General features: G+C 31.2%; 1 protein-coding gene across 2 annotated transcripts; it reads right to left on the reverse strand.

Annotated features, from left to right (window-relative positions):
* Positions 1–12: 12 nt before the first annotated feature.
* LOC134248049 (uncharacterized) lies at positions 13–15982 on the reverse strand. 2 transcript variants are annotated; one of them, XM_062730472.1, is made up of 19 exons: positions 15524–15982; positions 13999–14047; positions 12031–12176; positions 11417–11642; positions 11241–11276; positions 8704–8835; positions 8563–8581; positions 8173–8315; positions 7145–7240; positions 5746–5817; positions 5441–5521; positions 3238–3303; positions 3033–3083; positions 2771–2851; positions 2543–2602; positions 2220–2282; positions 2008–2091; positions 1761–1808; positions 13–308 (listed from the first exon to the last, which is right to left on the reverse strand). In XM_062730472.1, the coding sequence occupies exons 1-19, from the start codon at positions 15533–15535 to the stop codon at positions 292–294; spliced, it is 1482 nt and encodes a 493-aa protein (XP_062586456.1). In that variant the 5' UTR covers positions 15536–15982; the 3' UTR covers positions 13–291. The 2 variants fall into 2 exon arrangements, with proteins under 2 accessions (XP_062586456.1, XP_062586457.1); XM_062730473.1 differs by lacking the exon at positions 11241–11276 and having other exon boundaries at positions 15524–15981.
* Between the last annotated feature and the right edge of the window lie 719 nt (positions 15983–16701).

Genomic DNA, 16701 nt, shown 5'->3' on the forward strand with positions numbered 1-16701 from the left:
TATTTCATTGTTGCATAAAATTGTTAATTTATTATGATTATTCATTTTCCTATTTATACATGCAGAATCTTTCAATATAATGAGTGATATAATACATGTATGTTGCATATTTGATACTGTACAGGTTTCATGAATAAATTCAAGTCGATTATTTTTCAAATATTGATTTTATTATCTTGCATAACATTGCTTAAACATTGACATTACAAAATTGATACATTTTAATAACAACAATTGAACACTTATAATACGCCCCTACATACATGGTATGTATCTATGTTCTGGTCTGCGTTAGCTGTCTCTTTTATCTGGAAAGAAAAGAATATTTTTAAATGATCTGTACATGTATTTTCAAAGGAAAATGGACACAGTTGCATGACCTTTTTTAATTTCTACAATTTTAACTTTCTATAAGGATATTTTATTCAAGAAAAATCTTGAAATTCAATGACCACTTTATTATTCATAATATAAAAAACAAAAAAAATATTTAAAAAAATTCCCTATAGTGTTAATATATCATTTATTAAAACACCTGATTTTGCAACTGTCAAACAATTCAATAAAAAGTGGAAGGAAGTAAAGTAATTACACGCCTATGTTTTGTATTTTTGATAATTTTGAGATAATTTTGAAGATTCTCAACATGCCTTAATTAATTTCTAATGGCCCCAAAACCCTGATGGGTAAATCTTTATATTAATACACACAATATAGTAATTTTGAAAAAAACAACATTTTTTCTTATCTGTGCCCCGTCTCTCTCTCTCAGAAAAAATTAAAAATTAACATAATTTATTGATATATACAAAGTATCCTAGGCCTGCGCTTACATCTATATAATTATCTTTTTTCCAAAAATTATCAGGAAGAGTTTGGCAAAAAGAATGGTCATGCATTTTTTATTATTCCTTAAGATTGTTTGATATTCATACTCAATACAGACATACACACTGCACAGATGATTTGTCTGATTTAACTACTTTTATGGCATTGTTTATCAAAACGACAATTGAAGACAATAGTGCCACACATAGGAGCGTTCTGTAATGGACTAGTGGCCACATCTTTATCCTTGGGCGGGGCTTGTTACTTTTTTAGACATTCTTATCGAGAAATCTTTTAATATCAGTTTGAATGACGATAAAAATCATGTTTGACCTCACCCTTACCTCAAGAAAAGAACATCTAAGCTTACGTTAAGGTCATAAACCAAATAATCCTAGAGTTCACTAACATGTATAAAGATGTGGTCAGTCTCAAAAAATATCTTAAGTAATTGTTACCAAGGGAAGGAGTCTTACCATTCCAATCAAAATAGAGAAATAAAAATGTCCAAAGGGAGCGAGAGACTGGAAATCCTATTGCTATTATGCTTAAATAATACACTTCCTAAAGCTGACTAGGCATTAAAGATGAGGTCCCGAGAAAAGAGGGAACAATAAAACTAATCAACATTCGACTATACAACTAACCCTCTTTTCTTCTTCAAGTTTACTTAATTCTCTAATATATACATGTATTCATTATTAATAAAACGTCTCTAGAACCTTGGGTTTAGAGCTGAAGTCAGAGAAAAATTTATGTTCTTAGTTAATAGATTGTTAGTGTTTGTTTGCAAACCGCCGGACAGTTCCTGATCAAGGAGGAGGAAGGCTTTCGTAAAGAGATTCTTAAAAACCAAAGCTTCTTAAATTCACATTTTTAATTCATTTCTAAGTTACAATGTACTAATTAATAGTTTATTGCTAAGAACTTACACGAATGAACGTGCGATAACTCTGAATCGTCTGATCGTGATCTTGAAACTGAAAATACATAGTATGTTTAGACAAAACCATCATCATTTTAAGTATATAGTTTATACACTTTCAACAAATACTTGTTGGATAATTATTTGTTAAAAATTAATAATATAACAACATATACACAAGATCTTTCAGTGAATACTTTTGAATCTGAAGACGTAAGACCTAAAAAATCAACTTTGACACTTTTAATACTCACACTTTCTAGTTGGCAGTTTTATGGCTGGAGGATTACTATATGTGACTGTCAGCGGCTTTTTCTGTGAGTACATATTTTCTCTATCTACAAATATTTAATTTTCTGCACAAATTCAAAGAATAGGAAGAAAGCATTTTAATCCATTAATTATCAATTTTCTTGATTTTAAAATCTGAATGATAAAAATGTGAATACAGTATCCTTTCCCTTACCATCATACAGTTGGTTTGTTATATTCCTGGTGAAAGGTTTTGGAGGAACAACTGGCGTGTCAGCTTTAAAATATATAAAAGAGCAATTAATTCAAAATAAAAAGCTGCATATACATATATATACTGGGATATTTATCCAATGGTCTGTTATTGCATATGATTTTCATCCAACCAGTTGTTTCTTATTTCCGATACAAGGTGGAACACATATAAATTTATCTTTTGCAATCATAAAAAAAATTATGTGAATGTTCTCATCATGTATTGTTCGATGTTTTTAATCTTTATATCTTGTTACAGGATTTTGCAGACTTAAGACTCACATTTCAAAAGCATGGATTCTTTTACACTAGGGTCCCTGTCCATCATCACTGTTTTAGAGACTATAAATACAGTAATGATATGAACATTAGTCAAAAAAGAACTGATTCATTGATTGATGAACAAAGCTCTTCAAACAGATGCCTTAAATCGAGGTTAGTATGTTTTTATCTTCCTTGCAGTCAGCTAAAATATATTCTTTTTTACTCTAGCCAGAATTCGTGCATTACCTTTCTTTGGTAATAGTGGTGTTTTCTGTTCATTTCCATATGTTGGCTCTTTAGAGGATTTTGTTTCCGATTTGTTTACTTCTGAAAAAAGAGAAAAAAAAAATTGACAATCATATATCATTGTGTTACGAGTACCTGAGTGCATATCGTGATGTATATGGCAAAGAAATAATTAAATTGCTTCTTTATACAAATAACCATTAGGTTTTCCTCCGTCAAGCATGTTATAAGCAATGTATTATCCTTAACTTTTTCTTTTTACCTGTGTATAGTTGATTCGTAATATTTGTTTTTAAAGGACGACAGGGTTTGGCTGAAAAATATCATTAAAAAATTGGTTTAACTCGTGTTTGAATCAAGCAACAAAGATCCGAATAATTAATTAACATTTGAACAAATAGTATTTCTGATTCATTTTAAACGTAAAAATATCATGTACAATTTATAACAATATAGAAATTGATTACCATATTTGTTGTCATTATCAGCTTTTTCTAAAACAGATTGAAGGTCTTCCACTAATGTCTTTGAATCTGAGCAAATAAAAACATAATTTTATTTGGTTTTTACAATAAAGATTATACAATAAAATTATACAATCATATGAGGCTATATAAGTCTTGCGCACTCCCTTTAGGAACCATTTATCCAATATATCGATTGTCTTCAAGTTTTAAACTAAACTAGCTCCAAATCTTTGGCAAGGTACCTTCAGGTTAAATTGGTTTCAAGAGCTATACGTCGCGACGTTGTCTGCTATACTCATGCCTTAATCTTTTTTCAGTAAATGTGTATGTGTTTGATTGTCATTATAGCCGAGTTGCAAATAAAGATTTAAAAATGACAGTTGAAACCTCTTTTCTTGTTACGTGCATGTTCAAAACATCAAACTATATACAAAGATTGGAAAAATATTGATTTAGGACCATTTTAGTAATTTTCAGATAGAAAACGAGCAGGTTGTGAGAAAATCACATCAATGTTACAATTATCCAAGAAAGTTTTACACCAATTCTTATAAATGCAACCCAACCTGCTGCCACTAGTCGATTTTTGTGTAAATACACTTATAGATCCTATAGTTTTTGGATACATGCTTTATAGATATTCATTATGTTATGCAGTTTTGTGCATATGGAGCAGATATTTCGTTTCTTGTAATTTTAGTATTATTCTACTTTTTGGATTTCATGTGTAATATGTTTGCTGATTACTTATGTTCCTTAACATTGACAAATACCTCCTTTGAGATACTGTTACTGCATTTGCAAATTTACATTGTAGCATACATTTTAATATAATGGAACTGTATTCACACTTATACAATGTTTAATCCATTTTTCTGTAAGGAAACTGTAATTTACATATCAGCATTTTGAAATCCATTTTGTTATACTGGAACTATTTTAAAAGTTTGTACCAGCTTATGATTTGATTTGATCATCATTTAATTTCTATGAAATACTTGATTCTGATTGGTTAAAAAATTCTTTTGATAACTGCATCAATAAAATCTAGAGTTCGCTTGCACTAAGCAGCCGGAACTACTTTGGCTGTCTTTACATGTATATTTCCCGCTTCCAGGTTACTTTTTGAAGGAATAATTAAATACTTTTACTTTAATAAATATTTTCCTGAATTTCGAAACCTGTCCGTTACGTTCCTGACTTATTTTCTACTTTCGTTTCGTTTTGAATTACCCCCCCCCCCCCCCCGCTAAACAAATCAAATCGTCTACATAACAACAATACAGTTTTGGGAAAGAAGGAAAGAAATCGACATACTTTTATTAAATGTTCGGCTTTGAGATATCTGGTATGAACAACAGAATTCTGAAGAAATGTTTTTTTTTATGCTAAAAGCGGGGAAAACCGTTAGGGCCAAATCTGTTCTATCTTGGGAAACGAATGATAGAGAAAAACGACACTGCCTGAATGAAATCCAAAATTTCGGTAACCTAACGTTAGAAGTGTTAGGATATTTGAGTAGCTTCCCCTGACATTTACAAACTTAGATAACTTACCGGGGAAAATATACCCATTGGGATAACACAGCAGGTAAGTTTTTTGTGTTAAAGAACTATATATTATTTCAGAGAATGTTGGTAATGACACGACAATATTTGAGAACGTTTCTTCGTTTGAGCCCTTTTAAATTTCAGCAACGTTAACGCTGTTGTGAAAAATTCGTGTGCACTGTTTTTTATGCGTAAATTTAATAGAAAAGTGAAAGAAAGTTTCATTTTATTAATTTAAAATCATAATTAAATGATAAGAAATGAATGTAATATTTTTTCCTTTGATCGATGTATCAAAGAAAAATCTGGACAGAAAACTTTTTCATCAATGCGCAAAGGAAAAAATGTTACATTCATTTCTTAAAGAATATTATCATATTTTGATCAATAAACTTTTTTCAACATACCTGTGAGTTTGTCTAATTTGATGTGTAGGTAGGGAAAGAGGAGGCATAAATATGACTATTGATCATGTTCGTTTTTCTTTTAACATATTTTTGTGTATATGAGCTATTACTTTTTCTCTCTACTCTGACATGCATGTTGTGTAAAGTGCTAATTACACAATATGAACCTCATCTTCCTAATAATAGTTCCAAAAGTAAAGTACATCCAGTTCTAAAGTAGAATTTTAAGTAAAATGCAAATGATACCTTTTCTTGGCAACACTGGAAATTTTCCTGCATTACTATAGGTTGGTTCCAGAGGTTTTTTGTCTTTTGGTTTATTTGCTTCTGTATAAACATAAAAAATCAACAAACGTTTACTTCATTTTACTTTTAAAGTTCCAATTCATAAATATACTAAAAAGGGTTGTAGTGAAAAAAAGCATGGAGAAGTGTGAAATTAAACAATTTTATAATTGTTTCTTTTTTCATTTAAAGTATATGCAGGAAACTTTTTCCTATCCATTAATGTAAGCGGTGATTCTTACAGAAAGCAAACATTTAATAATTACCTTCGTATAATTCATTTATCACCATCATATCTGGTCTAAACTTTATGGATGGTTGTAAATACCCCATAGCATCTGGAAAAATTAACATCTTTAATGGATCATGAATTTTTGCAAAATCAATTTTAAAATTTGTATACACTAGCTCTAACTTCGTTAAATTTGAAATCATAAAAAGGAATTCTGCAATATAATGGCGTGTAGAATCCTGTTCATTGGCAAAAAGTTGTCACTACCACATATATATACTGGATTCCGAAACTTCATAAGAATCCTTACAAAGATACATTGCAGGTTCCAGTAAATGTTCAACCTAGCCTCTTTCTTTACTCCTTACCAAGATATTGACAGTAGTGAAGGAAAAATTTCAAGAGTGCTTTGCAACAATATATTTAAAAAGTGGTGTGAATCAGATGTGGATACTAAAAAATTCAAAAGAACTTTGGACAATTTGAAATCACAATATTTTACCAACATCAACAGCTTTAACTTACGACTTTTTAACTTTTTACACAACCATTCCCCACGATAAATTAAAGTCCAGGCTTTTTAATATCATTTACAGCGCTAGCTACTTTTTCAATAAAAACGGAACTGGTAGTTTTACTTACCTGGTCATTGGTCATTTGCAAAATTATTTTGTTATGACACGCTCTGATTTCACACACAAGTAATCTGAAGTTGACATCAAAAACATGCTTGAGTTTCTGATTGACAACATGTATGTGTTTTGGAGACCAGGTCTTTCAACAATCTTTTCGAATTCTCATGGGTACCAAATGCGCCCGTTATTAGCAGACCTATTTTTGTATTCATATAAAGCAGAATTTGTGCAAAATCTTATGCGTGAAAAGAAGAAAACACTTGCTGTAGCCTTCAACTAGACATTTAGACATATCGACGACGTATTGTCAATTAACAATGGTAACTTCCATTCCTATGTCGATACAATATATCCTGATGATCTTGAGATAAAAGATACCATAGAGTCTCACAAATCTGTTTCATACTTTGATATTTTACTTGAAAAAAACATTAATGGTAATCTAACAACCAAACTCTATGATAAACACGATGACTTTAACTTTTCTATCGTCAACTTCCCAACCTTAAGCAGCAATATACTTTCATCACCTGCATACGGAGTTTATATATCTTAGCTGATTCGAAACGCAAGAGCATGCTCAACGTATGAACAATTTCTAAAACAAGGTAAATTATTGACAAACAAGTTGATGAAACAAGAATTTCATCTGTCTCGTTTAAAGTCATCATTTCGTAAGTTTTATGATCGATACAATGACCTTGTCAGCAATCATTGAGCCAAATCCTTCGTTGAAGTAAAATGACTTTAAGGACATACCTGTAAGAGACTCAGAAATGTAAATAAAGTATGATTTACCTTTGGCGCTGTCTTGTGTGTCTTGTGTGTGAGCTCGTCCAGAGGTGGGCGATTCAGTGTTCGAAAAAATCTCGGGGGCCTTGTATATTGGAGTTTCTAAAACGAAATTGACAAAGTATACATTTTACAAAGGATTCAATATTTAAGTTTTTTTCATGAAGGATATGGAGATAATAGAAACAGTATTCAAAGTCCATAAAACAATACAAAATAGGAGCAGAGCAAACACGGACCTCCAAAACATTAGAGGTGGGATCAGGTGCCATGGAGGAATAAGCATCCCCCTGCCTACCAGTCACAGCTGCCGTGTGCTCTTTGTCATGATCGGGAAGTAAAGGAAAAATCCGTCGTCAATCCATTATATAAATAATGGAATAACAATTAGTATGAAAAAGTCATTCAGCTTTGACTGACAGGTATAAACTGTATTTGCTGACAGGGTCATAGGATTCAAAATTTTAATGGTTCACTTTAATGAATATTTTTTTTTTTTTAAAAATCAAAAGATAAGGCTATTGAAATGGAACAGTTTAAAATACTTCAAAATAATTCACCCAGGGATTTCTAATATTTTCGGGATGCAAAAATTCAATTGAAAACCTTAAGTGAATCATGTAATTTTTAAATAGTTGATCATTGCCCTTTACAGATCTTAAGATGACATTCATCTTTAATTTACTGTACGTAAGAAACGGATACTCTTTAAAAATATATCAAAATCTTAGGTCTTTTCGATCAACGAATAAAACGTTATAGTTACATGTACCTAAAAACAGAAGGTTAAATCAAATGTTGATGACATCCCTAACACCTTCATTATAAGAAAAATGTCCAATATATGGGAAGTTTCCAATCTTTTTTAATGAGTGAAATAGATGTCATATTCTTAATGGAATCATTTAAAAGTGAGTTTATCCTTTTTTCTATTTTGTCTTAAAGGAAATGGGTTAAAACTGATTTCAATGGTGTTTTGAACTATTATAATCAATAAGACAATTTATACATCCTCTTACTTATCAGAATATTACCTTCAGGAATAGGTTGAATGTACTGATGAGCAGACGTTTTACGGCTTTCGTCATTTAATTCACAATACGCATTAGTCGCTACGGACTCCACTTCATCATAGAGATGTGTAGATACACCCAATGAACTGTGAGGTCTGTTTCTCCTAGTATAATTAGAAAATTATATTTAATATAACATTTGGCATCTCCAGCTCCAAATAACAACCAGCTGATATATTCTTAGATCCAGTGAGATCTAAAGTTCTTATGTTTCAAAAAATGAGAATACTATATAGACCTATTCAAAAAACTGTTTTGGTAGCAATTTCTAATAGTTGATAAACACATCATATGTCCACTAGTTGCTAAATACATGAACGTTAATAAAATATAAATAGAAAAGACATTTACCGTTTATGCGGCTTTTTATCTGGAACAATATAAAAAAAGGAAATGAATGCTCAGATACTATCGGTATGATGACAAAATCAGTTAAATGAAAATTCATACTCAATGTAATTACAATTATAGGCAAAGATTTGTATGACTCACTTTTTGGATTCTTTTTTCTACAGAACATCAATATGCACACAGTTAGACATATAAATATGGTCACAAAAGTTCCCGCCACAGCTATGATTAAGACTGTTGTAAATGGCAGTTCTTGGTCATTCCTTTCAATGTCTGAAAAGGTCACATAAAGTCATTTTAACATTATGCTGATCAGTTCTTGTTCATTCCTTTCAATGTCTGAAAAGATCACATATGGTAATTTTAACATTATGCTGATATATGAGTGATATGTATCACTTCCAACAGGCGAATCTCTTATTTTCAGAATTTTTCGAACCACAAGATAGATGATCAGCCACAGAATTTAAAATCAACTTTGTTTCAATTGATGTTAATTAAGTCAATTTGAACTTTATCAGTAGTGATCTGCCTAAAGAATAGCTGCAGATCTGTAGCTCTCCGAAAAATATTATTGATGGACCGGAGAGCTACAGTGCCACCCATTGAAAAAACTGTATATTTATTGCGCACAAAAAAGTGCTCTGGATTCTTGATTAATTCTTCCAAATCCTTACCTCAATTGCAGAAAATGGAAGATTTCAAAAAATTCCTCTCTCCTCTATCAAGTTCTCTCGTAGTTGACATCTGAACGAAGCATATTGGACCGAATTATCTTTGAAACCAAAATGGCAGTATGAATAAGCCAAATGTTCGATAATTGCAATATCAGGGCCAGGAGGACTATTAACAACAACTATGAGGAATGTTTTGTTGTGGAAAGAGTCAAAGAATATGTTAGGAACACACGGTTAGTAATATTTTGAGATTACAGTTTTAAAAACATGGAGAAATAAATTGAGAACCGAGCGCATCTTTTTGTGCGCAATAAATATACAGTTTTTTCAATGGGTGGCTCTGTAGCTCTCCGGTCTATCAATATATATTTTTTCGGAGAGCTACAGATCTGCAGCTACCTAAAGAAAGATATTCGTAGTTTTCACGTTAACTAAGTGATTATTGGGACACCGAATGTCACTCGTGAAATTTGTTAAATCAAGGATTTATTGAGAAGTATATTTTGGATAAGCACTCATATAGAGTGACTCAAAATCGCAGAGAAAATAGGGGGTCAGTGTTCATCTTACTGATCTACGGTACAATGAAGTTGACCTTTTTGCACTTAAATTTTAACTCTTTGGTTAATTACTTAAACCTTTATCCTATTTTATCAGATGTAGCCTTGGCCAAAAATATTATCTTATTTTACGTACAATATATTGAATAATATTTATCATTGAAAAAATCTTGCAAATTAATGCGCGTAAATTATTGTGTGACCTTTTTGCACTAATAAGTAACATATTTTGGGGAATTAAAAAACTAAATAGGCAATAAAACATTTTCTTAAATCAAGCTTTTTACGACTTAAGTGCTGATCAGTCACAAGTATCGAGTACTTTAAAATAATGAAAGAAAAAGTTGGGGTCAGTGATGTTAATTTTGAAATATTGGTCAAAATATGTGATTTTCAGGCAAAAAATGGTATTAATTTTATATTGACTTATATGAGATATCTTCATTTTTTTGGCAAAGTTTGTTGAAAGAAGGTGTAAAACTTGTTCTAAAAATATAAATTAAGACCTATATTAAATATTCCTAGCAATATCATAATGGAAAATATTCTACGAGTAAAAGTATGAGAGGCTAAAAGACCAAGATATTAAATTTAATAAATGTGCAGACTTGCAGAATTATCTGCTAAATATCCTTCCATCACAAAAAATAGTCCCTCACAAATCTTGCTTTTTTTGTAGTTTTTTGAGCCGTTTTTTTTTTTTTTTTTTTTTTTTTTTTTTTTTTGTTGAATGTTAAAACATCAACATTGTTGAAGTTAAATATGTTATAAAAATTGAATTTTGATAAATAGTTTTGAAATAAGAGGTTCTGTGTGAACTTTTCCAAAAAGCTGACGAGTGACCTACCTTAACTTAAATATCATTGTATATTTTACTACATGTACAGTGTACATTGTGGTTCTAATTTTTCTTCAATTATACTATTTATCACATGACTTTTTAAAGTAGATGGCCCTTAAATTCAGGTCATGAGTGAATCATACACTTGATGCGTTATACCAGTAAATTTCATTCATAATTCTTTGAAATGCATGCAGTTTGCTTGTTTTAATTTGTGTATGATTTGTAAAAAAGTAAGACAATGAAAATAAAAGTTTATAAAAGGAACATTTAATGGAATAGAATTCCTCATAAAGATTACTCAAGTCAATGTCATTCAGTGTCATACAAATTATAGAATAAAGATAGACTTCAGATTAGTTATCCAAATAAAACTAAAAAGTAAAAAAAAAACAGATCAGAAAAAAAATATTTAGACAGAGTTAAGAATTTACACGTTAGCATAGTAGTTACTTTAAAATTGATCTGAGAAAAGATGATTTTATAACTGGTTGTTAAATAATATTCATCAACAAGCAAGAGTTTATTAAGTTGAATCTTCTTGATCGTCAATTAATGAAAAATTAATTGTAGTTTTTCATTCCTTTTATCCATAATTACCTTCAAAGGGTGTAGTTTTTGGTGTCGGTTCGTAAGCTGAGCAAAAGAATCATTTTTTTCTCATGAATGCTTATTCATTCTAAATTTCATTTTTAAACTTTAAAAAATAGTATGAATATTTTCGATCACCGTAAATAACTTTAATTAACATCACTTTTAATAAGAATGAAGTGTACCTGTAAACGTCATCGGTACGGTGAAATTTATTACGAGCTGATCGTGCAGGTTTCTTTGAGAATCGTATGATCGTAGAATGAGTTGGTAGAATCCATAGTCTTTGGACTCGTCAGGACTCTGGATGCTCAGTACCACAGTATAATTACACCATAATTTACAATTTTTGGGACTAATGCTTTTTGCACCTGTATATTTCTCTTTGTCTGTGTTCCAGTCTGTAATTCTCTGGATTAAAATAAAACATTTATAAATAAGATGCGAATTTTACACTGAGAGGTTACTTATCATACGATGAATCTGCCCCATTCGGTCAACTGAATGGACATTGAGAGGTCACTTGGTGACAAAGCTCTACCCTGTCACCTTTAAGTAGTTTTTCAGTGACCATTCAGTTAACTGAGAGTAAGGCAGTCTCGCGGTGTCATATACATGTACTACATTGTGATAACAGTATTCGAGATACCGAATATCAAGTATGTTGTACTTTAAAGTTGTAAAATAAATTTTTGTTAATGTTATATTTTTCTTGTGAACCTTTACTTTGCATGCATAAAACATTTCCATACAGGTACAATGCTTACTATGCAGCATATATCAGCATGTATTTACTTACCATTGCAGTATTGTTTTTGAATATTGCCCATTGATCTTTTACATCATATTGGGACTGAACAGTGGCTGACACCTCACATGAAAGAGCGGAACACTTGACCATAGGTGATCTAATGCTGGTGATTGAATTCGTACCTGCTGTAACTTCTACAAGAACAAGTAAATACAATATTTAAGTTTGTTTACAACTCTAAGCATATTTCTTTTTCGTAATTGAGGCCCTCATCAGAATTGCAATTTGTACATATACATATAGATGTATGTAATGTGTATTAATGTCTCACTTGAAGAAGCAAATCGGCTTACGAAACCAGTAGTGGCACTAGTATTAACACTGTTAGTAAAATGTACGAGTATATGTTTCTCGATTGTGAAGATTATATGTGAAGACTCATTCATGTATTCTAACATCAAGACATACAAGTATATCAAACATGTATTTTCTATCTAAGGTGTTGAATACAGAATTAGCTATCGGGTTACGAATGGTCTTTAATATATCTGTGTGCATTCGATTTTAAGTCTCGGATATTTCCATAGTTGGTTAATTTAAAATGTGCAATATATGACTCTCAGCTTTATCAGTCCCGCGCATCATTCTGTTGTTTATCTGCAGAAGATATTTTGCTTAAACATGTATCCGTCCATCGGATGTAAAGTACTCATCCCTTGTCATCAAAATGTATGTAAATAAAGCAGATATATTCTCAGATGGTTTGTGACTTGAGTTTTTAGCTCCTTGTGCATTAAGGAGTTTTTGTGAAGCCTTTTACAAAAAATCGTCTGTGGATTTTTTTTCAGTTAGACTGATCGGGACCTTTCGAAAGAAAAAAAAAACAAACCTCCATTACACCTTATCCTACTTTTGATTTTTTTTTATAAACCGTGTTTCCTCTGTTCCCAATGTGTATTGTTTCAATGGAATTTTGAGCTCGAATACTGTTTCTTATACTGGCGTATTCATATTTCACCTTAAAGGTTTTTTTTCATATCAAAAAGCATATAAATGAAATATATGGAGATAACGATGAGTATTCATGCTCAAAGTCCATAAAACAACACAAAACATGAGCAGAGAAAAAACCCGGACTTCCAAAAACATCAGAGGTGGGATCACCCTCCGTGTGCTCCTTGTCATGATCGGGGAATAACAGAAAAATCCGTCGTCAATGTTTAAATAATGGACGAACAATTGGTGTGAAAAACGTCAATCAGTATTTGACTCAATGATAAACTGCATTTGCTGACAAGGTCATTGAATCGACAATAGAGCTTACGAAATGCATGATGACTTTATACGAGACTGCTGATATTCTTGTTTCATCAATTTGTTTGTCAATAAATATCCTGTCTTTAGAAATTTTAAATACGACTAACGTACTATGTTCTTGCGTATTGAACCAACTGAGAGATATAACCTCTGTATGCTGGTAATGAAGGTACATTGCTGCACAAGTAAGGGAAGTAGACGATTGAAAAGTTCAAGTCATTAGGTTTATCATACAGCTTGGTTGGTAGATTACCATTAACGTCTTTCTCAAGTAAAATACCCAAATATGAAATAGCTGTGTCAGACTCCGTAGTATATTTTGTTCCAAGCTCACCGTGATATATCGTATCGACATAAGAATGGAAATAACCAGTGTTCATTGACAATACGTCGTCTAAATATATAAATGTCGAGTTGAAAATATTATAGTTTCATTGGACACGGTAATAGCTTTAGCTAGATAATTTGATTACATTTTCCTTTAAAATACAGAAAATCCCACCTTTGAAGTCTTAATTAACACTATTTAGGGAAAGACATGCATATATACTTTGTAATATTTCCGTATAGTAAAATCAGTTATCCATTCAAAAGAAGTAACTCTTTATGAGTCATCGTTTTGTCCTTTACTTAGAAATTTAACTCCCAAAGTTGTCTTTTACTGAACGACCCTATTGACTTAAAGGTCAATTTACTCACCCGACCGTGCACCAACAGATATGATGACTACTGCAACTTGAAGTATGATCTGCAAAGACAGAGAAAGTAGGTCATTAGTAAGATAGTTTGACATACTTTTCTCATCTTTCTGACTCACAGACGAGAGGAAGTCGTTGAACTCGGAGGACACTGCATTGAGGATTGAGTGCAGCAAGTAATGGAGTGTGAGTAGATTGGTATCCTTTGTTGTGTTTTATATAAGAACTGCTAACTTATCTGTACATAAAGTGTGTGTGAAGTCATACTTTTGAAATTACGTTTTATAAGGGGTGATGTTCTGAATTATGTCGTGTCCTGCTTATGCAACAGTTCAAACGATCTTTTTAACAACTATCCTTTCTCAGATTTGGATCCAAAATATGTTTAAAATTCTGACACCATGAGAAAAATGATACGTCAAAAAATATTTTTTTTTAAATCAAATGACCATTAATGATAATGACAACAAGGATTGGTGTGATGATGACGATGACAAAACATTGACAACTTCCTTTAACAATGACAATACACGACACTCACGGGGTATCGTCTATTTATTAATTTCGGAATGACAGTTTATAATAACTAATAATATAGTTATAATTGTCAGAATGACAGTTTATTCACGGGTACAATCATGTATTTTTATAATAATTATTATGTAATACTTTATCACGACAATCTTTTTCAGTTTTGAAAATTATTATCTTGCTTAATTGATAAATTTGATTTGAAGTTCTGCAGTGTGGTCAATTCCTTTTAAATACATGTTACGTAGAAAATCTTGAAAAATTAAGATTTAGTGAATGTCATATTCATAAATATCTTTTATCTTTGCGATGAGACATTTTCTCCCATAGATTAGGAAATATGGGAAATATCCCTTATATCATGATAATGATGCTGTATTTCACTTACCAGAATCTATGGGATTTATCCCATGTTTCAAAATGTATGAGATAAAATGCCCCATCGTCAATATTCATGGGATTTATCCGATTTGAACACATTTTAAGGATTAAAAAATCCATTGAGAGAAATTATTCCATCTGACACGTTTTCTCTTATTGGAGAAAGGTGGGGTAGTTGAAAGGACTAAAAATCTCAGAATTCTCTCGTGGGAGTTTGGGGGGCATTTCTAAAGGACTTCATATCTTTAAAAATAGACATCATTGTAAGTTCATCGTGACACCATGTACTGCTAAGAAATCCCACCAATTTTTTTAAACATTATATTTAGAATTTGATGTAAAAAGTCTTGATAATGCTGCTCAAGGAGGTAAATGTCGTTCATTTTTTTTTTACAACTGTTTCATCACTGTTCGTATAATTGTTTAATATATGCATTTAGATATTTTTTTTCTGTTTCATGAAAGTGTCTATCAGAAAAGGTAAAAAATTCTTCAAGGACAACAAAAATCTTTCTTCATGCATGTATGATATTTATGCATGCAATTACTGGTTTATGATGAAGTTCATGCACCTGTGTAGCTTTTCTCTTTTTAAATTAAATTAGATATCTCACCTTGAGCAACATCGTTTAAAATCCCTTTACCTACACGTTACAAAGACACACACATATAAAATGACTTTAATTTTATTCTTATTTTCCTTTATAAACCATAAACTCTACCCATCTATGCACAGGAAATCACGTGGTTCCTATTCAAAAGTGTACATTTCCATTATAAATAAGATAAGCAGCTTCAGTCATTGTAAAGTTTCTCTATTCTTTATATAATTATAACAGTGAAAGATGAATTGTTAAGTAGAGGTACTCATCTTTTGTTGTGTGTACTTGAGACCCTGTTCACGTTTGGTGGTAGCCTGTGACAATCGAGTCTTCCTTGTAAACAAACCAGGTATGTCCCTGATGGTCAACTGGCGACATCTCTGTGTCGTTTGCAGCTGTATCCGCTTCCGAAAAAAGCGATTATTTATTTTTCTTGCTGAATTGACGACGTCAATTAACGTTATAGGAGTAACCGCTTGTTTTTCTCTTCAAATTTGCAAAACATGTTTTATTTTTTAAATTTATCCTTTTGGAGGATACAATATATTAGAAGGTACTAGCATCATGCACTAGGAAAAAAATTGCGTAGATCTCTCCTGTGGCACATTTTTGAGTCTCAATCCTATTTAAATACAATACAATATAGAGACAGAATCTTATTTTGATTACCGATATATAAATATAAATTTAATGTTATTTTAGAAAAATTTCAGATTTTCAACATAGTATGTATCCACAGTTTTTCTTCCTTCCCCTAATTTGGTAATTTTGGTATTTTACTGTCGGAAGTCTGGCGTTTCATTGTAAAGCATCTTCTACACTCTAGATAGGTCTACAGTATCAAAGACCAAGAGAAGTCCATCATCAATTGCAACAATTGCTTATTTAATAAATCTTTTAAAACATTTTTATCAGTTTTAAAGGTTAGAATTATGTTTCTGTTTGATGAAAGATAAGAATAATCTTAATTTATGACTTCTATTTTCCCAGCTGATATGAAAAGGACAAAAGAGACAAATGAATATTGAAGGTGTCTTTTATTGATCTAAATGAAGGCTTTTGTCAATAAACATGTGCAAAATTGTACTTGATATAAACATCAAAGGTTTCCAACAAAAATGGACAATTGTTCTTTATACATATAAAATACTTCTTACATACATGTACATGTATAATAATAACAGAACACA

The sequence above is a fragment of the Saccostrea cucullata genome, unplaced genomic scaffold (genome assembly GCF_032062105.1).
Source record: "Saccostrea cucullata isolate Sc308-1 unplaced genomic scaffold, CSIRO_AGI_Scuc_v1 ctg502, whole genome shotgun sequence".
NCBI lineage: Eukaryota > Metazoa > Mollusca > Bivalvia > Ostreida > Ostreidae > Saccostrea > Saccostrea cuccullata.

What these genes read in the sequence shown, in the direction of transcription:
- LOC134248049 (XM_062730472.1), bottom strand. An exon ending in TCAAAAACAATACTGCAATG is followed by an intron (nt 11,643 to 12,030) that starts GTAAGTAAATAC and finishes ATTTTAATCCAG; the next exon opens with AGAATTACAGACTGGAACAC. An exon ending in CATTCAACCTATTCCTGAAG is followed by an intron (nt 7,241 to 8,172) that starts GTAATATTCTGA and finishes ATTTCGTTTTAG; the next exon opens with AAACTCCAATATACAAGGCC.